The sequence below is a fragment of the Octopus bimaculoides genome, chromosome 11, assembly GCF_046866305.1.
Source record: "Octopus bimaculoides isolate indiv1 chromosome 11, ASM4686630v1, whole genome shotgun sequence".
NCBI classification, from domain to species: domain Eukaryota; kingdom Metazoa; phylum Mollusca; class Cephalopoda; order Octopoda; family Octopodidae; genus Octopus; species Octopus bimaculoides.
The window spans coordinates 69,979,959-70,002,798 of record NC_142938.1 but is presented as its reverse complement, the minus strand read 5'-3'; the positions used below and the strand labels follow the sequence as shown (position 1 = coordinate 70,002,798).

At 41.2% G+C, this 22,840-nt stretch overlaps 1 protein-coding gene across 2 annotated transcripts in view; it reads right to left on the bottom strand.

The window, feature by feature from the left end:
• Nucleotides 1-610: 610 nt before the first annotated feature.
• The window catches only part of LOC106873890 (N-acetylgalactosaminyltransferase 7), a 44,404-nt gene continuing 22,174 nt past the window's right edge, over nucleotides 611-22,840 (bottom strand). For both annotated transcript variants that reach the window (XM_052972004.2, XM_089360337.1), the window contains 7 exons: nucleotides 20,236-20,406; nucleotides 16,704-16,821; nucleotides 8,419-8,529; nucleotides 6,744-6,965; nucleotides 4,046-4,147; nucleotides 3,385-3,507; nucleotides 611-2,431 (listed from right to left, as the gene is read on the bottom strand). In XM_052972004.2, coding sequence (XP_052827964.2) covers nucleotides 1,433-2,431; nucleotides 3,385-3,507; nucleotides 4,046-4,147; nucleotides 6,744-6,965; nucleotides 8,419-8,529; nucleotides 16,704-16,821; nucleotides 20,236-20,406 — 1,846 coding nt within the window. In that variant the 3' untranslated portion in view covers nucleotides 611-1,432. The remainder of the gene's footprint in view (nucleotides 2,432-3,384; nucleotides 3,508-4,045; nucleotides 4,148-6,743; nucleotides 6,966-8,418; nucleotides 8,530-16,703; nucleotides 16,822-20,235; nucleotides 20,407-22,840) is intronic.

Below are 22,840 nucleotides of genomic sequence, written 5' to 3'. Positions count from 1 at the left end.
CCAGCATGGCCACAGTCAAATAACTGAAGCAAATAAAACAAAAAAGGAATATATACACATAAGGATAAGCATATTAAAAGGAGCCCATCGGAAAACTCATTTAAATAAAGGGGTTGGGAACCACTGTTCTAGTCTAACACAAATTAAAGGGCTACTCCTCAGTGTAAATGACTAAAACAGAACAGAAAATTGGCATAGGGCCAATATTTGGGTTCAAGTACCACCGAGTTCCTTCATATCTTTTATTTTATTTTCCTGATTCTGCGCACATATTTCATATTCTCTAAACAACAGCAAGAGTTATAGTCCCCAAAGATTCTCAACTTGTTGCTGATGATGATGAGTATTCCCTGCGATCATAATATAGCGGCAAAAGAATTTGACAAGATCAGTAAATATAAAGACTTGCTAATAGAAATTGAAAAAAATGTGGCATCTCAAGGCGACTACCATACCAGTGATTGTAGGATCTCTAGGAATGATAAAAAAAAGGTACTGAAACCAATTTGAAAATGATACCAGGCTTACCATCTCTACAGGAAGTGCAAAAAATTGTGTTAACTGGAACGACTCATGTACTGAGAAGACCATTATCGCTGTGAAAACAACATCCATTCATGAATTTATTTATTAATTTTTTTAAAAATACATATTCTACCTGTGAATTTGCGTGTGTAAACTGGGAATGCATACAATGAGTTTCTCTGCCCTAGGTGTACGGAAAACATTTTTACAAGAAATAGAAGAAAATTTGAAGAAAGAAGAAAAAAATAACATAATAATAAGATGGGCTACAGCAAATATTCTGCTCAATACCACAGATTTGCTTGTCAGTTGTTTGACCTTAACCAGTTGAGCATGTCCCTTGGTGGATACATACGGACAGGCAAATAAATGCTAACAGACCTGGCATTGTCATCAAAGACCCAAAACAAAAAAATATGCCTGTTAATTGACATGACATTACCTACTGATAGAAACATCTTAGTGAAGGAATTTGAAAAACTGTTGAAATATAAAGGCCTTGAGATTGAGATTATCTCAGACATAGCAATTAAAAACCATCCCTGTTGTTGTAGGAGCCCCGAGGGAATGATCAAGAAAGGTACTGACAAATTTTTTGACTAGATCCCTCTGGGAAACCAACAATTTATGAGACTCAAAAAACTGTGCTAACATCAACCACCCATATATTCTCAGCAAGTTTCTCTCCATCTGATATTAATATGTACATGCCTTAGGTCTCTGGCTGAGACTTGGTCCACAACATGGAATTAAAATGCAATTCAATTGAAATATGATAAATTTAGTAATACCAATTGGTTGGTTTGGTAACAAAATTAAGGGAAAATATTGTCATTATCATTGGGGTTTTTTTTGGGGGGGGGGGGGGGGGGGGGGGGTGCCACTGTTGTTGCTACTGCTGCTGCTGTTACTTTGGCTGCTGCTGTTGTTGCTGAGGCTGCTGCTGTTGTTCTTGTTGTTGAGGTTGCTGCTGTTGTTGTTCTTGGTGTTGAGGCTGTTCTTGTTGAGGCTTCTGCTGTTGTTGAGGTTGCTGCTGCTGCTGCTGTTGTTGTTGTTGTTGTTGTTCTTGTTGTTGAGGCTGTTGTTGTTCTTGTTGTTGAGGTTGCTGCTGCTGTTGTTGTTGTTGTTGTTGTTGTTGTTGAGGCTGTTGTTGTTCTTGTTGTTGAGGTTGCTGCTGCTGCTGTTGTTGTTGTTGTTGTTGTTCTTGTTGTTGTTGTTGTTGAGGCTGCTGCTGCTGTTCCTGTTGTTGAGGTTGCTGCTGCTGTTGTTGTTGTTGTTGTTGTTGTTGTTGTTGTTGAGGCTGTTGTTGTTCTTGTTGTTGAGGTTGCTGCTGCTGCTGCTGTTGTTGTTGTTGTTGTTGTTGAGGCTGCTGCTGCTGTTGTTGTTGAGGCTGTTGTTGTTGTTCTTGTTGTTGAGGTTGCTGCTGCTGCTGCTGTTGTTGTTGTTGTTGTTGTTGTTGTTGAGGCTGTTGTTGTTCTTGTTGTTGAGGTTGCTGCTGCTGCTGCTGTTGTTGTTGTTCTTGTTGTTGAGGTTGCTGCTGCTGCTGCTGTTGTTGTTGTTGTTGTTGTTGTTGTTGAGGCTGTTGTTGTTCCTGTTGTTGAGGTTGCTGCTGCTGTTGTTGTTGTTGTTGTTGTTGTTGTTGAGGCTGTTGTTGTTCTTGTTGTTGAGGTTGCTGCTGCTGTTGTTGTTGTTGTTGTTGTTGAGGCTTCTGTTCTTGTTGTTGTTGTTGTTGTTGAGGCTGCTGTTGTTGTTGTTGTTGTTGTTTAGGAATATCCCAGGCCTTAAATTTCTTAAAATTCCATTGCTGCATCTTGTTGTTAGCATCACAGTCTTTGAGACAAAGTACAGAGTTTGATACCACTTCAACACATTTTTGGAAACGACTGTTGAAAATTTGTTTTGTATTCTAGGAGGAAATAAAAGAAAAAAGACATTTAGGTTGATGGAGATGGGTGGGGAGGACAAATATTTTAGAGTGGGGGGGTCTGCTGTCTTACCATAGATTCAAGGCCATAGATGTGGGTTCTTGGTAAGAAATTTGCCTTCCAACCACGTGGTTCCAGGCTCAGTTCCACAGATTTGAGAAATGGAAACTAACTAAAATGCTGTATACATATATGTGTGTGTATGTGTGTGTGTGTACACGTACATACATGAAAACACACACACATACATATATGCATGCATACATACATACATACATGGTTGAATACATATATATGTATATGCATGTCATGCTTGAGAAAAAGAGCCATCGAGCCGAGCAGAATCGCAGTCGTGGTAGATACCAGTGCCACACAAATGGCACCCGTGCCGGTGGCATGTAAAAGCACCCATTACACTCTCAAAGTGGTTGGCATTAGGAAGGGCATCCAGCTGTAGAAACTCTGCCAGATCAGATTGGAGCCTGGTGTAGCCATCTGGTTCGCCAGTCCTCAGTCAAATCATCCAACCCATGCTAGCATGGAAAGCGGACGTTAAACGATGATGACGCAGGGTTGCGATAACCTTCTGCCTTTCAGTACAGTGATGCTCTATATACTACAGTACAGTGGTGCTGTATATGTTACAGTATAGTGATGTAGTATGCACTGTGATAGTGTAGTATTGTATGTGTTGTGTTGTAGTATAATAATGTAGTAAAGCATTGATTTAAAGAAAACCACATGATCATCATCATCATTATCAGCATCATCATCATCATCATTGTTTAAGGTCTGTTCTCCGTACTTGGATGGTTTGACCGGAAGTGGTCAGCTGGAGGGCTGCCCAGGCTCCATTTTGTCTTTTAAATCAACACAAATGAACAGAAACCATTACAAAGATTATGTAAAGCAGTATGTTAAAATATCAGCTTACCTCTAGATAGGACCAGTTACCAACAGGTTGGACAGGACACTCTTGTATGTGTAAAATATCGTTTATTGTTTCAATGCAGAACTCATCCCATATCAATTGACCTTTCATATTTAACCGAAACAGCTGTAAAAGAACCAAATACATACATATATACAGCATTGGTTGTCAAGTGATGGCAGGGGAACAAATACCGACACGCATAAATACATACATACATACATGCATACATACATACATATATATATATATATATATATATATATAAAGTGTAGTATATTGCCACTTAAGTGTGGCTGACCCCTAGGGGTGGATGTTACTGTTGCTTTTAGCCCCAGGAGGACATCTCCTCCAGCTGGCTTATCGACACACGACTGTGTCCTGTTTTAGAGAATTAGAGAATTAACATATATATATATATATATATATATATATATATATACACAACAGGCTTCTTTCAGTCTCTGTCTACCAAACCCACTTGCAAAGCTTGGGTCAACCATGCCTATGATGCCATGCAGTGGGATTGAACTCAGAACCATGTGATTGAGAAGCAAGCAAGCTTCTTACCACACAGCTATGCCTGTACCTAGATTATAGCAATAAAATAAAACTGTCAGCATATCTGTAATTAATAAATCATAATGTATACTGTCACTGTTACCTGGTTTCCTTTGTCGGACTTGCAAGGACTCATACGAATAGTTTTTTCTCCAACAGATGATGCCTGCCAGTTACTACAATCTCCAGTTTTTTCCAACATAACCTGAATGACAGACAATAATAGGTATTTACTATAAGAAAAGATGTGAGTAAGATGCTTGATCAAAAATATAATACAACAGAAGCAACTCAATAACCAGATACTTAACAGTTTACATACCCCAAAATTCCATTTCATGCACCAAAGAGAAACGTTCCTGACATATTCACTCACCTGCAAGTAATGACAGCCAAATATCCTTCAAATGGCCTTTTAAATATACCAAAAAAACTCACCAAAACTTATCATAGTATAATTTTATATCTAAGCACCCACTACACTCTCGGAGTGGTTGGTGTTAGGAAGGGCATCCAGCTGTAGAAACTCTGCCAAATCAGATTAGAGTCTGGTGTAGCCATCTGGTTTGCCAGTCCCCAGTCAAATCGTCCAACCCATGCTAGCATGGAAAGCGGACGTTATGATTAGAAGAATAATAGAAGAATAATAGGATTTACGGACACTATTATTCCAAAACGAAGCATAAAGGACTTACAAGGAAATATGAAAAATCTTTTAGGAAAAAAAAAACCCAACATGAACTGGGAAATCTCTTAGGAAAATCTTTTAGGAAAAAAAAACCCAACAGGGAGCTGTACCTGAAACCATCTATCGCATACTTACAAAAGGTACATATAGTATTGTGTATTATCTATAATAATAAAAGTGAAATTCTGTCAGTCTGTCCGGGATCCTTGTATCTCAGACTACATTTCCTCTACATTGACACAATATACCTTTTTGGAATCAGGATGATCCCAGAACTGAAAGTCTGCCCTTTGTTTGGTTCTTGAACATCCAGCATTGGGATCTGACTTAAAAGGATTTGAGTTATTATTTCTAGCTGGTAAAGCCTTGCTGATTCACACCATCTTGGTTGGTGACTGTCAGATGACATCAGAGATTAAGGGGGAGATAAATCACATTCGCTTCATTAATTTTACGTCAAGGTAAGAACTTTGGGACAAATTGTACAACAGCTGGAATTCAACTTGGGACTGGAACAATAAAATGATTGCATTGCAGAATTAATTCTCATCCATCCTTAACCTCTGATCAAACACCACTGGGGCATATAGTCATTATAGATGTATTATAGGCATACTATTTAGCTCTCTTTAGTTTTGGGCCACAGGCCCAGTGACCCTCCACAGGAGCTAGCTTATAAGTCCACATAGACTATAGCTTTTAAGCTAGTATACATATATATAGAGAGAGAGATAGACAGACGGAGCAAGCAAGCGATACATACATATACATACATACATTCATATATATATATACATATATATGTATATACATATATATATATATATATGTATTCACTCACACATATACATATATATATATATATATATATATATATATATATATATATGTATGTATGTATATGTACATATACATACATACATACATACATACATACATACATACAAACATACAAACATACATACATACAATTGAAAAAATTGGAAACAACAAGGAGTAAAGTTGGACATTTAATTTCAATCACTACAATTGTTTCTATGCAACGTGGTTCGCCAGGCATTCAGGTACTTGATTATGCAATATTTCCCTGCATTATGAGATCTAGTTGTGTTTCCTCAGGCGATGTGTAAATATTGTCTCTGTAAGTTCAAACACTTGGCTTCAAGAGCATCCTCTTGCCAATAGTCCTTCAGCAACAAACCACCTAGATAAACTCAGTGGCTACTACGAACTTCAGGCCATGACTGACAGAGAGGATGATCTTAAGGCTGAGAATTTGAACTTACGGAGACAATATTTACATATCGCCTGAGGAAACACAGCTAGATATAATGCAGGGAAGTGGTTACATAACCAAGTACCTGCATGCCTGGAGAACTACGTTGCATAGAAACAATTGTAGTGACTGAAACTAAATGTCCAACCGTACTCCTTCTTGTTGACTCCAATTTTTTCATTTATCTATTCACACATGACAGAAGCCCAAATGTAAACCCGGAAGTATGTATAATACTGGATAGCACATACATATATATGACAGGCTACAAATCCTCTCACAAGCTCTTAGTCATCCCTGAGTTATTAGTAGCAGACATTTGCCCAAGGTGTCATGCCACTGCATCTACCTGAACTGTACCTGAAACCATCTATCACATACTTACAAAAGGTACATATAGGTGCAGGAGTGGCTGAGTGGTAAGTAGCTTGCTTACCAACCACATGGTTCCGGGTTCAGTCCCACTGCATGGCATCTTGGGCAAGTGTCTTCTACTATAGCCTCGGGCCGACCAAAGCCTTGTTAGTGGATTTGGTAGACGGAAACTGAAAGAAGCCCGTCGTATATATGTATATATATATGTGTGTGTGTGTTTGTGTGTCTGTGTTTGTCTCCCTAACATTGCTTGACAACCGATGCTGGTGTGTTTACGTCCCCGTAACTTAGCAGTTCGGCAAAAGAGACCAATAGAATAAGTACTAGGCTTACAAAGAATAAGTCCCGGGGTCGATTTGCTTGACTAAAGGTGGTGCTCCAGCATGGCCACAGTCAAATGACTGAAACAAGTAAAAGAGTAAAGAGTAAGAGTATAGTATGAAGACTAATCTGAATACTTACCTGGCCCCAATATTTATTAGGAGGCTGTGGGGGATAATAGTCCAGTACTTCATAGGCTACATTCTTCAGAAACCATTCGAAGCTCTTACAATTGTGTTCCTTCTTAAATTCCAATTGTTTGGTAATGTTAAGATAAGGATATTCTTCCATTAAAGGTTGTCTCGCATAGAAATACCGTTTGTGTTCATTGTCCAGCCACACTTCAACAACTCGTATGTAATCCTGAGTAAACAATTTAAAGGGTTAGATGTTAGCTTTCCTGGAGGAAATGGTGATAAGATGGTGTTATGTAAGAGCCTGTTGTGTAATCAAGTGCATTTTAACAATATGCAATGTAATAGGTTATCATGCAAGGAGCTGTGATCTAACAACATGACATATATCTTATAATGTAACTGGATGTGATGCAACAGCATATAATGTGAGGAACTATGATATAACAATATGACATTATCAAGTTAATGCTGTAACAGCATATGATGTGAGGGACTACGATGTGAGGGACTATGATGTGAGGGACTATGATGTAAGGGACTATGATGTGAGGGACTATGATGTGAGGGACTATGATGTGAGGGATTATGACGTGAGGGACTATGATGTGACTATGATGTGACTCCATGGCATATAACAGGCTAGGGTGTGATTAGCTACGATGTAACATTTCATGTCACAGGTGATGATGCGACAGCCATGTGAAGTGAATAGCTAGTGATGTCATTACTTATGATATTACAGTTTATGAGCTGATGAATTATGGTGTGATAACATGTAATGTAATAACTCTCTTAATGTCTTAAATTCTTTGTTTTTAAATTTCTTGTGAGAATAACAAAGAGAGCCCAAATTTCATCACCAGCTACTATAGCAGCCAGTAATCAACTTCTAAATGGAATTAGGAAAACTCATCTGCTTCTAAAGCTCACCCACTTCTAAAAGGTTAACTTATGGTCTTTGAAGATCCTCTAAGGCCAATGAAACCAACATCATCATGATCATCATCATCATCATCATTGTTTAACGTCTGCTTTCCATGCTAGCATGGGTTGGATGATTTGACTGAGGACTGGTGAACCAGAAGGCTGCACCAGGCTCCAATCTGATCTGGCAGAGTTTCTACAGCTGGATGCCCTTCCTAACGCCAACCACTCCAAAAGTGTAGTGGGTGCTTTTACGTGCCACCGGCACAAGGGCCAGTCAGGCAGTACTGGCAACGGCCATGCTCAAAATGGTGTTTTTTACGTGCCACCTGCACAGGAGCCAGTCCAGTGGCACTGGCAATGACCTCACACAAATGTTTTTCACGTGCCACTGGCACAAGTGCCAACAAGGCGACGCTGGTGACGATCACGCTCAAATGGTGCTATTTACGTGCCACTGACACGGAAGCTAGACAGCTGCTCTGGCAATGATCACGCTCGGACGGTGCTCTTAGCGCTCCACTGGCACAGGTGCCAGTCATCGAATTTGGTTCAATCACGATGATAAACGTTATTTGCAAACAATTAGAAATTGATGTTTATGAATAAAATATGCAGTTTACTGCACTGTCTTTAAATATTAGTTTCTACCATTGTCACTGGTATAGAAGGAGGGACATTATGGCTGATCAAATTAACCCCAGTTTTTCACTGGAACTAAACAGTAATGTTTATCTACAATAACAGATACAAACCATAGCAAGAACACTGAGATCTTGGGAGGCACCTAAAAACATGGATGATCGATGGATGCGTGCAACATGTGAACATGGGACCCACTTTATGCTGCCTCCACACTGCCATATCTGGAAAAGAAAACAAGGATACAATCGATTTTAGACAACCATGCATTTTATATAATATCATCATCATCATCATCATCATCAGCAGCAGCAGCAGCATTAACATACTCATTTCACATCTGCTTTCCATGCTAGTCAGGATTGCAGAGGCTGTCATGGGCCATGTCAAGCCTTATTTAGAGTGATTGTCCTTTAAAGAAGTTGGATAACCATACCATGCTTGTGTACATATGTACATGTGTGAGAGTGTTTGCGCGCGCGCACATGTATGTGTGTGCACCTGTGTGTGTATTCATGCATGCACAGCTACATACATGTATTACATATGTACATACATGTGTTACATATGTACATCTGTGTTACACATGTATATTTTATGCATAAAATAACAACTGACAGTTCATATATATATAAGTATATACGTATAGAAAATAGATTCCATCAAATTCTAGTGGGGTAAGCACAAGGTAGTCAATAGCTTCCATTATCTAAGTCAGCGGTTTTCAAACTGTGGTCCGTGGACCACTGGGGGTCCGCAAGGACAAGACAGGGGGTCCGTGGACAGCAAATACTTTTTATGGGCAATTTGATTTTAGCGGTTCGGCAAAAGAGACCGATAGAATAAGTTCTAGGCTTCCAAAGAATAAGTCCTGGGTTCGATCTGTTCGACTAAAGGCGGTGCTCCAGCATGGCCGCAGTCAAATGACTGAAACAAGTAAACGAGTAAAAGAAAGGAGAGTATCCATTCGATATAGAAGAGAATTTTGATAATATAATATAAGGAAAATGGAGGGTTTGAACCCAGACAAAAATCAATTTATTTATGTAATAGTCAGTTTCATATTGCCTCGATATGTTTCAATTTCTTACCTTTATTCATGTTTTGCAATTAAGACTGCATTATGCATTTATAATTATGGCTTTTAAGTGTTGATTTCTCAGCCCAAGAATTACAGCGTGATGTGCTGCTTGACTGGTCCCCCCTCTCCCTCTCTCTCTCTCTCTCTCTCTTTATATATATATATGATGATGATGATGATGATCTTTTCTCCCGCCATGCCTCTGTCTACCCCTCCATCCCCTCTCTCCCCCTTCGTAGTTTTTCCTTTAAGGTCTTCAGGTTCTGGCTATATATAAATGAGAAACCCATTCTAAATTATCTAGCTGACGTACTACGACGAAATACCCAAGATGCAGATAAGATAGAGATTTTTATTTATTTACGGCCTCAAACATCTCAATACCTTGCGCTTTCTTGTTTCTCTCCATGAAATTCAATTGAATTCAGTTGTTGTCTTAAATTCATGCTTATTCATTTTCTAAGCTTCCTAAATTCATGCTACGTTATATTCTAATCACCCAGAATTCATTGCTCTTTTAAAAAAATTACGATTTATGCATTGTTGTCTCTCAAATATTTAAAATCTACAATTAAGAGCCCTCTCTACTCGCTGGCGGTACCTACCCACCACCACTACCCATTTTCCTTTATTCAAAAATTCTTATCGCTCCTTAAAATTATGGCTTTTAAGTGTTGATTTCTCAGCCCAAGAATTACAGCGTGATGTGCTGCTTGACTGGTCCCCCCTCTCCCTCTCTCTCTCTCTCTCTCTCTTTATATATATATATGATGATGATGATGATGATCTTTTCTCCCGCCATGCCTCTGTCTACCCCTCCATCCTCTCTCTCCCCCTTCGTAGTTTTTCCTTTAAGGTCTTCAGGTTCTGGCTATATATAAATGAGAAACCCATTCTAAATTATCTAGCTGACGTACTACGACGAAATACCCAAGATGCAGATAAGATAGAGATTTTTATTTATTTACGGCCTCAAACATCTCAATACCTTGCGCTTTCTTGTTTCTCTCCATGAAATTCAATTGAATTCAGTTGTTGTCTTAAATTCATGCTTATTCATTTTCTAAGCTTCCTAAATTCATGCTACGTTATATTCTAATCACCCAGAATTCATTGCTCTTTTAAAAAAAATTACGATTTATGCATTGTTGTCTCTCAAATATTTAAAATCTACAATTAAGAGCCCTCTCTACTCGCTGGCGGTAACCCGCCCTCCCACCCCCTCCACCGGAAGTTCATTCGTCTGTCATTCCTCTGTCATCCCACCCCCTCCACCGGAAGTTTCATTCCTCTGTCATCCCACCCCCTCCACCGGAAGTTCATTCCTCTGCCATCCCACCCCCTCCACCGGAAGTTCATTCCTCTGTCATCCCACCCCCTCCACCGGAAGTTCATTCCTCTGCCACCCCCCCTCCACCGGAAGTTCATTCCTCTGTCATCCCACCCCTCCACCGGAAGTTCATTCCTCTGTCACCCCACCCCTCCACCGGAAGTTCATTCCTCTGTCATCGCACCCCCTCCACCGGAAGTTCATTCCTCTGCCATCCCACCCCCTCCACCGGAAGTTCATTTCTCTGTCATCCCGCCCCCTCCACCGGAAGTTCATTCCTCTGTCATCCCACCCCCTCCACCGGAAGTTCATTCCTCTGTCATCCCACCCCTCCACCGGAAGTTCATTCCTCTGTCATCCCACCCCCTCCACCGGAAGTTCATTCCTCTGTCATCCCACCCCTCCACCGGAAGTTCATTCCTCTGTCATCCCACCCCCTCCACCGGAAGTTCATTCCTCTGTCATCCCACCCCCTCCACCGGAAGTTCATTCCTCTGTCATCCCGCCCCCTCCACCGGAAGTTCATCCCTTTGTCATCCTGTCAACCTCGGCTGTCTCCCGGAACCCATCTAGTGGCCTTGGCCATCCTCTCCCCTACCTTTGGGTAGCGCATTAAGGTTGAGAAATGTTTGCAGGTTGTAGGTAATGTTTTGCTTATGAATTCTTCCAATTGCAAGTTTTCTTTTCAGGTACACGACACTGCTTTTCCTCTTCCCAGGCTACAGGCCCACACCCCCAACACCCATACTGTTAGGATTGGCACTCTCAACGTCGGCACGCTGAAAGGTAGATCTGGTGAAATTGTTGAGATGCTTGAACGGAGATGCGTAGATATGTGCTGCATCCAGGAAGTAAGATGGAGAGGAGGTTCTGCAAGGTTCCTCACAGGCAAAGAACACAGGTACAAGATTTTCTGGGCAGGGAACACTGACGGGGTCGGGGGCGTAGGAATACTTCTAGCGGAGAAATGGGTGGATAAGGTAATCGAGGTCGTTAGAGTAAGTGACAGAGTACTTAAGATCAGACTAGTGCTTCATCATAGATTAGCTACTGTCATCTCAGCCTATGCACCTCAACCTGGGCTACCAGATGGTCTGAAAGACCAATTCTATGACACCCTCTTGCAAACTACCTCGTCGACGAGTGACAGGGACCTTCTCTTTGTGGCTGGAGACTTCAACGGTCATGTCGGACGTCGTGCTGGGGGCTTCCATGGCATACATGGAGGCTATGGCTTCGGTTCCCGCAACGAGGAGGGAACCAGACTGCTGGAGTTCTGTGATGCAACCAATCTTATAGTCTGCAATACCAACTTCAGGAAACCTGCCAGTCACCTAGTCACCTACCGCTCCGGCAGACACTCTAGCCAAATCGACTACATCCTCGCCAGAAATAGGGAAAGAGGGCGGCTTATAAATGCCAAAACCTACCCTGGCGAAGAATGTACCCCACAACATAGATTAGTAGTTAGCGACTTTGGGATCAAGGCAAAATGGGTGCCCAGAATTAGACAGGCTTGGAGAAGAAGGGTGTGGAAGCTTAAAGACCCTGCAAACGGACAGAGACTTAGAGACAAGTTACTTGAAGCATTTAACGAAATAGAAGGGGATATAGCATCATACAACGTGGAAGACAATTGGAGATTTCTGCGGGACAACCTGTTGAAAGCCACCGACCAGATTTGTGGGTGGTGTAAGGTCCCCTCCCAACCCAGAGTAACGTGGTGGTGGAACAAGGAGGTAGACAGGGCTATTAGACAAAAGAAACAAGCTTGGAAGGACTGGAAGAACGGTGGTAGCAGGGAATTGTACCAATGTGCCAGAAGGGAGGCTAGGCGACAGGTTTATTTAGCCAGAGGGGAAGCAGATAAGGAAAGATTTGCCAATGTTCTGCGCCGTGAGGACCAAAGACTCGAGGTATTTCGGGTTGCAAGACAGTGTAGGAGAGAGAATAGTGATGTTGTAGGAGAGAAATGTGTTCGCATGGATGATGGTACGCTTGCATTAAATGAGGATGCAAAGAAAGAGGTCTGGAGATGCCACTACGATAGATTGCTTAATAAAGAGAATGAATGGGAGAAAGAGAGCCTGCCTTATGTCGACCCAATAGAGGGACCAGCTATCCGAGTTGATAGTACCAGGGTAGATAAAGCAATTAAGAGTATGAAGACCGGGAAAGCCCCCGGCCCATCAGGAATCACTGCAGAGATGCTCAAAATATCTGGCAGTGTTGGCTATAGCCTAGTCACCCGTATTACGAACCAGGTGATACACGAAGGAGTCATACCCTATGACTGGTGTAGCAGCATCATAGTCAACTGCTACAAAGGTAAAGGGGACGCTTTAGATACAAATAATTACAGAGGCATCAAGCTGTTAGATCAGGTTATGAAAGTTACAGAGAGGGTCATAGCCCAACTAATTAGGGAGCGAATCAATTTAGATGAGATGCAGTTTGGGTTCGTGCCAGGTAAAAGCACTACTGATGCCTTATTTCTAGTGAGACAGTTGCAAGAGAAATACCTAGCCAAGGATAAACCTCTGTACCTGGCTTTCGTTGACATGGAGAAAGCCTTTGACAGGGTCCCCCGATCCCTTATCTGGTGGTCAATGAGGAAACTTGGGATAGAAGAATGGCTAGTGAGAGCTGTGCGAGCCATGTACAGAGATGCGGCCAGTAAGGTGAGGGTTGGAAATGAGTACAGCAATGAATTCCGGGTAGAGGTAGGGGTCCACCAAGGTTCCGTCCTCAGCCCCCTATTATTTACCATAGTCCTCCAGGCAATCACAGAGGAGTTCAAGACAGGTTGCCCCTGGGAGCTCCTCTATGCTGATGACCTTGCCCTAATTGCGGAGTCACTATCAGAACTAGAGGAGAAGTTTCAGGTGTGGAAGCAAGGTCTAGAATTGAAGGGCCTTAGAGTCAACCTAGCTAAAACCAAAATCCTAATAAGTAGGAAGGTAGATAAAACACAAACCCCTTCAGGTAGATGGCCCTGCTCAGTATGTAGAAAAGGAGTAGGTAGTAACTCTATAAGATGTACCCGGTGCAAGCTATGGACACATAAGAGGTGCAGCAACATCAAAGGCAGGTTAACTAGCAAGTTAGTTTTTGTTTGTGGCAGATGTTCAGGTGCAATAAAGACTGCAAACAAACAGGAAACAACTTCTATCTCATTCCAGGGTGAAAAACTAGAGGTAGTCGATAGCTTCCGCTATCTGGGCGACCAAGTTAGTAGTGGGGGTGGGTGCGCTGAAAGTGTAGCTGCTAGAATAAGAATAGCCTGGGCAAAGTTTAGAGAGCTCTTACCCCTGCTGGCGACAAAGGGACTCTCACTCAGAGTAAAAGGCAGACTGTATGACGCATGCGTACGAACAACCATGCTACATGGCAGTGAAACATGGGCTGTAACTGCTGAGGACATACGTAAGCTCGCAAGGAATGAAGCCAGTATGCTCCGTTGGATGTGTAATGTCAATGTGAATACCCGTCAGAGTGTAAGTATCTTGAGAGAAAAGCTGAACATTAGAAGCATCAGTTGTGGCGTGCAAGAGAGACGATTGCGCTGGTATGGACATGTGGTGAGAATGGAGGAGGATAGCTGCGTGAAAAAGTGCCACACCCTAACAGTTGAGGGAACCCGTGGAAGAGGTAGGCCCAGGAAGACCTGGGCTGAGGTGGTGAGGCAAGACCTTCGTACATTGGGCCTCACCGAGGCGATGACTACGGACCGAGACCTTTGGAAATGGGCTGTGCGTGAGAAGACCCGGCAAGCCAAGTAAGATCGTTGCCAGTGCCCCTGGACTGGTTCTTGTGCGGGTGGCACATGAGATGCACCATTTTGAGCGTGGCCGTTGCCAGTACTGCCTGACTGGCTCCTGTAGGATTTTCGAGCGAGATCGTTGCCAGTGCCCCTGGACTGGCTTGTGCGGGTGGCACATAAAAGACACCATTTCGAGCGTGGCCGTTTTCGTGCGGGTGACACGTAAAAGCACCCACTACACTCTCTGAGTGGTTGGCGTTAGGAAGGGCATCCAGCTGTAGAAACTCTGCCAAATCAGACTGGAGCCTGGTGTTGCCATCCGGTTTCACCAGTCCTCAGTCAAATCGTCCAACCCATGCTAGCATGGAAAGCGGACGTTAAACGATGATGATGATGATGATGATGAAGGTGAGAATCTCTTCTGGGTAAAAAATTGACAAATATTTGTTCACATCCTTATGAATGGAGAATTGTTTGCTGACAAGCAACTTTCCATCAATTAAGATCATCATCATCATCATCATCATCATCATCATCATCATCGTTTGACGTCCGCTTTCCATGCTAGCATGGGTTGGACAATTTGACTGAGGACTGGTGAAACCAGATGGCTACACCAGGCTCCAATCTGATTTGGCAGAGTTTCTACAGCTGGATGCCCTTCCTAATGCCAACCACTCCAAGAGTGTAGTGGGTGCTTGTACGTGCCACCGGCACGAAGGCCAGTCAGGTGGGACTGGCAATGGCTACGCTCAAAATGGTGTATTTTACGTGCCACCTGCACAGGAGCCAGTCCAGCGGCACTGGCAACGATCTTGCTCGAATGACTTTTCACATGCCACCGGCACAAGTGCCAGGAAGGCGATGCTGGTAACGATCACGCTCGAACGGTGGAATGAATATTTGTAAATTTTTGCCCTGAAGAGATTTTTACCTTTTAAATGCATAAGGCAAATCTTAATTGCAAAAAATAAATGAAGGTAAGAAATTGATACATACTTAGGCAATATGAAATTGACTATTATGTAAATAAATTGATTTTTTCTGTGTTCAAACTCTCCATTTTCCTTATAATATACATACATACATATGCCATCAATGGAACTGTAAAGATATGTAAAACTTTCCAAAAATTTAGCACATAAATACATATGCATGCATCTAGACATGAAAATATATACATAAAAACGCATCCATAAAACAAACATACAAATCTGTGCATACACTAACACCAAATACTGCACACACACACATATGCACAAATACCTAGATGATGTAGATAAAAGTTCCAATGAAGGAGCCTTGAATATATGTTAGAGTCCAGCTTTTTCTCTATGGACAAGAAATACAGAAATGAAACTGATTGATAACATACATACATACATACATACATGTATATATACACACACTAGAAAAAAAAATTCCTAAAAATCGTTAGTAATGTCCTGATAAAAGATTTCGTAAAAGATTTCAATACGCCATGTATCTTAAAGCAATCCTTTGTGCCTGTTCAAGTATCATAAAAGCATGAAACTATGAGTTGCTCTTTCAGTTGTGTATTTAAATTGATATTAATCTCTCACTGCATGGAATACTCTTTTTCTTGATTCTAGCTCTACTAGATCTTTAAACTCTCTTTCTCTTTCTATATATATATAAAATTATAATTTAGGGTATCTAAGAGATACTGCCACGCTGAAAATAGCAGTCAAATCTTGACTCTAAACCACAATAAATGTTCATATGGCACCAGGAGCGAAGACGAAGAAACGAAATAAACTGGTGCCATATGAACATTCATTGTGGTTTAGAGTCAAGATTTGACTGCTATTTTCAGCATAGCAGTATCTCTTAGATACCCTAAACTATAAGTTTAAATAATTGCTACCTCTGATGGTTTTTATTCCCATGCTGGCCACTTGATAAAATTGATATTTAAATATCGATCTTATCCTTATTTATATATATATAATTATTACAATTAAAAGGGTAAGTAATGCTATCTGTTGGAGTCTCAGCATTTTAGCTGCTATTTCTGAACTTCGGTATGTGGTGAAGCAACTGTTGCTGATCCCTTAATTATGTTTATATATGTATATATATATATAATATGTGTGTGTGTGTGTGTGTGTGTATGTGTGCATGCGTGCGTGCATGCGTGCATGTGTGTGTGTGTGTGTGTGTGTGTGTGAGGAGTGTGTTTGTTTCTGATAGAAATACTTACCTTGAAAGACAATTCAAAATTCTCTCCTCCCCGTGACTGAAGTCCTGGGTCATAACCTCCAAGTTCAAAGAAATATTCCCTGTCTATAGCAAACAAACCACCTGCAAGGATTGGAGAACTGGACACCAGTAAACAACAAGATTTACATCATGAAACAAGACATTATCAACAGCAGATATTTAAACAGCAAGGGTAAGGATAGGGGAGAGGAAAACGGTAGTGGTGGTGGTGGTGGTGGTGGCATGAAGAGGAAGAGGTGAAAAGCCATGGTTACTGCCCCTCCTTCCTAACAAAAGGATAAAAAAATATATATGGTTTTAAGGTAGCAAAAAAAAAAAAAAACAGGCCTCAGATATCATCATCATCATCATCGTTGTTTAACGTCCGCTTTCCATGCTGGCATGGGTTGGACGATTTGACTGAGGACTGGTGAAAACCAGATGGCTACACCAGGCTCCAATCTGATTTGGCAGAGTTTCTACAGCTGGATGCCCTTCCTAACGCCAACCACTCAGAGAGTGTAGTGGGTGCTTTTACGTGCCACCGGCACGAAAGCCAGTCAGGCTGTACTGGCAACGGCCACACTCGAAATGGTGTATTTTACGTGCTACCTGCACAAGAGCCAGTCCAGCGTTGCACTGGCAACGATCTCGCTCGAATGTCTTTACATGTGCCACTGGCACAAGTGCCAGGAAGGCGACACTAGGCACAGGTGTCATCACGATTTCGCTTTCGCTTGCCCCAACAGGTCTTTGTAGGCCGAGTTTCGTGTCCAAAGAAGGAGACGATGTTGGCATGGGTGCCAGTCATCGAATTTGATTTCAATTTCACTTGCTTCAACAGGTCTTCGCAAGTGGAGTTTAATGTCCAATGAAGGAAGGTACACATAAGTGGGCTGGCTACACCCCTGGCAGAGGCCACGGATTATGGTCTCACTTGGCTTGCCAGGTCTTCTCACACACAGCATATTTCCAAAGGTCTCAGTCAGAAGTCATTGCCTCGGATATGACCCAGCAAAAATGACCTTCCTTGTGTTATTATCTGAAGGTTCACAGCCTAGCGGTTGGGACTTTGCACTCATGGTCACTAGATTGTGGGTATGATTTCAGGACAAAGAGCACAATGTGTTCTTGAGCAAGACACTTCGTTTCCAGTTGCTCCGATCCATTCAGCTGTAAATGGGTAAGCCTACAATGGAGTAGCCTTACAGCCAGGTGGAATATTGGCCTTCTTGCCTAGCCATCAGGGTAGCATCATTCAAAAGCTAAGATGATGCAAAGTGCACTGTGACTAGTGATGTTTAACAACATCCAATAGTTCAGTCGATCATGTGATCTCATGTTATAATATAACCTCCTTCCATGCTGAATATTGCAGTAGTGTAGTTTCTGTCTACTAAAAGACTTTGGTCAGCTAGGGACTACAGCAGAAAATATTTTTCCAAGATTGTTGGCACTCCGTCGCTTATGACGATGTGGGTTCCAGTTGATCTGATCAACAGAACAGCCTGCACGTGAAATTAACATGCAAGTGGCTGAGCACTCCACAGACATGTGTACCCTTAACGTAGTTCTCGGGGAGATTCAGCGTGACACAGTGTGACAAGGCTGACCCTTTGAATTACAGGCACAACAGAAACAAGAAGTAAGAGTGAGAGAAAGTTGTGGTGAAAGAGTACAGCAGGGTTCGCCACCATCCCCTGCCAGAGTCTCGTGGAGCTTTTAGGTGTTTTCGCTCAATAAACACTCACAACACCCGGTCTGGGAATTGAAACCGCGATCTTACGACCGCGAGTCCGCTGCCCTAACCATTGGGCCATTGTGCCTCCACTTTTCCAAGACTAAACCCAAAGCTACATGGTTGGAGAGCAAACTTATTAACAACCATGCATGCAGATAGCCTTGCCTGTGCTAAGCCATGCTTATGTTTAAACTTATTGTGAGAAGAACATCGATAGACATGCTTCGGAGTATTTCATTTGGCTCTTTACTTTCTGTGGTTCAAATGAGACTAAGGTCAAATTTGCCTATCATTCTTCAGGGGGCCACCAAACTATATTGCCAGTCAAATATTGGGACCAATGATATCAATCAACCTGTCCCAGTTTTGCCGAAATTTGAAGCCATTATTATATTCTTTTAACTCAGGTTTTGTTAGATTCCTGGAATTTCGTAGAAGTAGCAGGCTTGTTACCTGCTGCCCATGGTACCACATGTTTTGTTGGTTCTGGCCATGCTGAGCAGACAAACTTTTTGTAACAACTGAGTTAAAATTCTGCCGAGGTAAACTTCGCTTTTTCATCCTTCCAGGGTTAATAAAATAAGTACCAATTGAGCTTTGGAGTTTGATGTAATCAACTTGACTCATCACCCAGAATTTCTGGCTTTGTGCCAAAATTTGAAGCCATTATTGTTATTAAGACAACGAACTGGCAGGATCATTACCACACTTAGTAGCATTTTGTCCATCTCTATGCCTTGAGCTCAAATTCCTCCTAGGTCATCTTTACGTGGCTGTGTGGTAAGTAGCTTGCTTACCAACCACATGGTTCTGGGTTCAGTCCCACTGCGTGGCACCTTGGGCAAGTGTCTTCTACTATAGCCTCGGGCCGACCAAAGCCTTGTGAGTGGATTTGGTAGACGAAAACTGAAAGAAGCCCATCATACATATGTATATATATATATATATATGTATGTATGTGTGTCTGTGTTTGTCCCCCCAGCTTCGCTTGACGACCGATGCTGGTGTGTTTGCGTCCCCGTAACTTGGCGGTTCAGCAAAAAGAGACCAATAGAATAAGTACTAAGCTTACAAAGAATAAGTCCTGGGGTCGATTTGCTCGACTAAAGGTGGTGCCCCAGCATGGCCGCAGTCAAATGACTGAAACAAGTAAAAGAGTCGATACAATAAGTACCAGTTGAGTATTGGGGGTCAATATAATTGACTTCCAGCTCTCCTCAAAAATTGTTGATCCTGTGCAAAAATTTGAAACCATTATTATTAAGGGCAGTTCATTGATTCATTATGGTCTGTCTTTAAGGCAGCAAGCTGGCAGAATCACTAGCACGCCAGGCGAAATGCTTAGCAGTATTTTGTCTGCCACTACATTCTGAGTTCAAATTCCGCCAAGGTTGACTTTGCCTTTCATGCTTTCGGGGTCGATAAATTAAGTACCAGCCAAGTACTGGGGTCGATCTAATCGACTATCCCCTTCCCCACAAATTCAAGGCCTTGTGCCTATTGTAGAAAGGATTATTATTAAGGGCAGTGAATTAGTAGAATCATTTATACAATGAACAAAATGTATTGGAAAATATGTTCCAGTTTTCTTTATATTCTGAGTTCAAAACTAGCCAACGCCAAATTGGTCTTTCATTTTTCTGGGACTGGATCAAATAAGTACCAGTTAATCACTGGAGTCAATGTAAATTGGCAGTACCTTGCCTTGCAAAAGATATGTGACTTTATGCTTATTTTAGGAAACAATTATTATCAAATTGAGAATAAATAGTTATTTGAAGAAAGTTGATACCTATAGGGTTCACTATTGTACTCTCTTCTCTTCAGTTCCATTTCTGGCACTTTACTCTCTTTATAAAGAAGCCCCCATTCAAAAATACCACGATGTTTCTCCCTAGAATTTGTCTGGTAAGCAAAAGTTTCCCAGTCAATTGCATTAGCAATTGGAGATGCCACAATGGTTCTGCAAAGAAATAAAAAAGAAAACAACTACATAAAATCACAATTATTTACATTATTTACATTTGACGGATATTTGTCCTCATCTTGTTTGTTGTTAACACGTTTCAGCTGATATACCCTCCAGCCTTCATCAGGTGTCTTGGGGAAATTTCGAACCTGGGTTCTCATTCCTAAGGTATTTTCCGATGTTATTATTATTCATTAATTTTATTTTTATAGCATGCTTTCACTTCACTACCGAGCGCAGTTCTGTGTGCCTTGGGTATGTGCTGTGGTTTGCTGTGATGCTCTTATGGTTACTGTATTGAAAGTGTTTTGCGTAGGATGTGTGCAGTGCCCAGTAGTGCAATTTTCTGTATGTTATATATATTTGTAAGTCCTGGTGTTTTTGTTATGTATTTGTCTGAATATTTTTTTATTATGCCTAAGGCACCTACTATGATAGGAATTGTTTCTGTTTTTAGATTCCACATTCGAGTTACCTCTATTTCCAGGTCTTTGTATTTTGAAAGTTTCTCCATTTCTTTTAGGGAAACGTTGTCATCTGCTGGTATTGATACATCAATTAGAAAGCATTATTATTATTATTACTATTATTATTATTATTATTGTTATTATTATTATTATTATTATTATTATTATTATTATTATTATTATTATTATTCAGGTCACTGCCTGGAATCAAACTCGGAATATTGGGGTTAGTAGCTCGCACTCTTAACCACTACGCCACGGGCATATGACGTAGTGGTTAAGAGCGCGGGCTACTAACCCCAAGATTCCAAGTTCGATTCCAGGCAGTGACCTGAATAATAATAATAATAATAATAATAATAATAATAATAATAATAATAACAATAATAACATCGAAAAATACCTTAGGAATGAGAACCCAGGTTTGAAATTTCCCCAAGACACCTGATGAAGGCAGGAGGGTATATCAGCTGAAACGTTGTGTTAACAAGAAACAAGATGAGGACAAATATCCATCAAATGTAAATAATGTAAATAATGTACAGTATATTAATATTTCAAAGTGTGAGGGGCAATGAGCTGGCAGAATTTTTAACTTAACGGCATTTCGTTAGTTTTTACATTCTGAGTTCAAATTCCACCGAAGTCAAATTTGCCTTTCATCCTTTTAAAGGTGTTGAGCTGGCAAAAACGTTAGCATGCCAGGTGAAATGCTTAGCGGTATGTCATCTGTTTTTACGTTCTGAGTTCAAATTCCGCCAGGGTCGATAAATTAAGTACCAGTTGTATACTGGGGTTGATCTAATCAACTGGTTCCCTCCCCCAAAATTTTCGGGCCTTGTGCCTAGATTAGAAAAGAAAAGAATAATTAATACTTTGTTGGGTAAGGCGGCAAGTTGGCAGAAACGTTGGCATACCAGGTGAAAAACTTAATGGTATTTCATCTGTCTTTATGTTCTGAGTTCAAATTCCGCCAGGGTTGACTTTGCCTTTCATCCTTTCGGAGTTGATAAATTAAGTACCGGTTTTGTATTGGGGTCAATCTAATCGACTAGCCCCTTCCCCCAAAATCTCAGGCCTTGTGCCTAGTCTAGAAGAGAATATTTCAAAGTGCGACAATATCCATAAATGGGTTATGCAATAAGAGATATATAGTGACATTACAATATTCTTCCTAATTAGGATCTTGTAAAATATATAAGACATATCTGTGGCGTAGGAGTGGCTGTGTAGTAAGTAGCTTGCTTACGAACCACATGGTTCCGAGTTCAGTTCCACTATGTGACACCTTGGGCAAGTGTCTTCTACTATAGCCTCGGGCCGACCAAAGCCTTGTGAGTGGATTTGGTAGATGGAAACTGAAAGAAGCCCGTCGTATATATGTATATCTATATGTGTATATATATATATATATATATATATATATATATATATATATATATATATATATATATATATATATATATATATATATATATATATATATATATATATATATATATATAGATATATATATATATATATATATGTATGTATGTATGTGTGTGTATATGTTTGTGTGTCTGTGTTTGTCCCTCCAACATCGCTTGACAACCGATGCTGATGTGTTTACATCCCCGTAACTTAACTGTTCGGCTAAAGAGACCAATAGAATAAGTACTAGGCTTACAAAGAATAAACCCTGGGGTCGATTAGCTCGACTAAAAGGCGGTGCTCCAGCATGGCCACAGTCAAATGACTGAAGCAAGTTAAAGAGTAAAAGAGTAAAGAGTGGCAGATACTGGTGTCATGCAAATGGCAGCCATGCCGGTGGCACGTAAAAGCACCCATTATTCTCTCGGAGTGGTTGGCTTTAGGGAAGACATGCAGGAGTAGAAACCCTGCCAAATCAGACTGGAGTCTGCTGCAGTCTTCCAGCTCGCCAGCCCTGGTCAAACTGTCCAACCCATGCCAGCATGGAC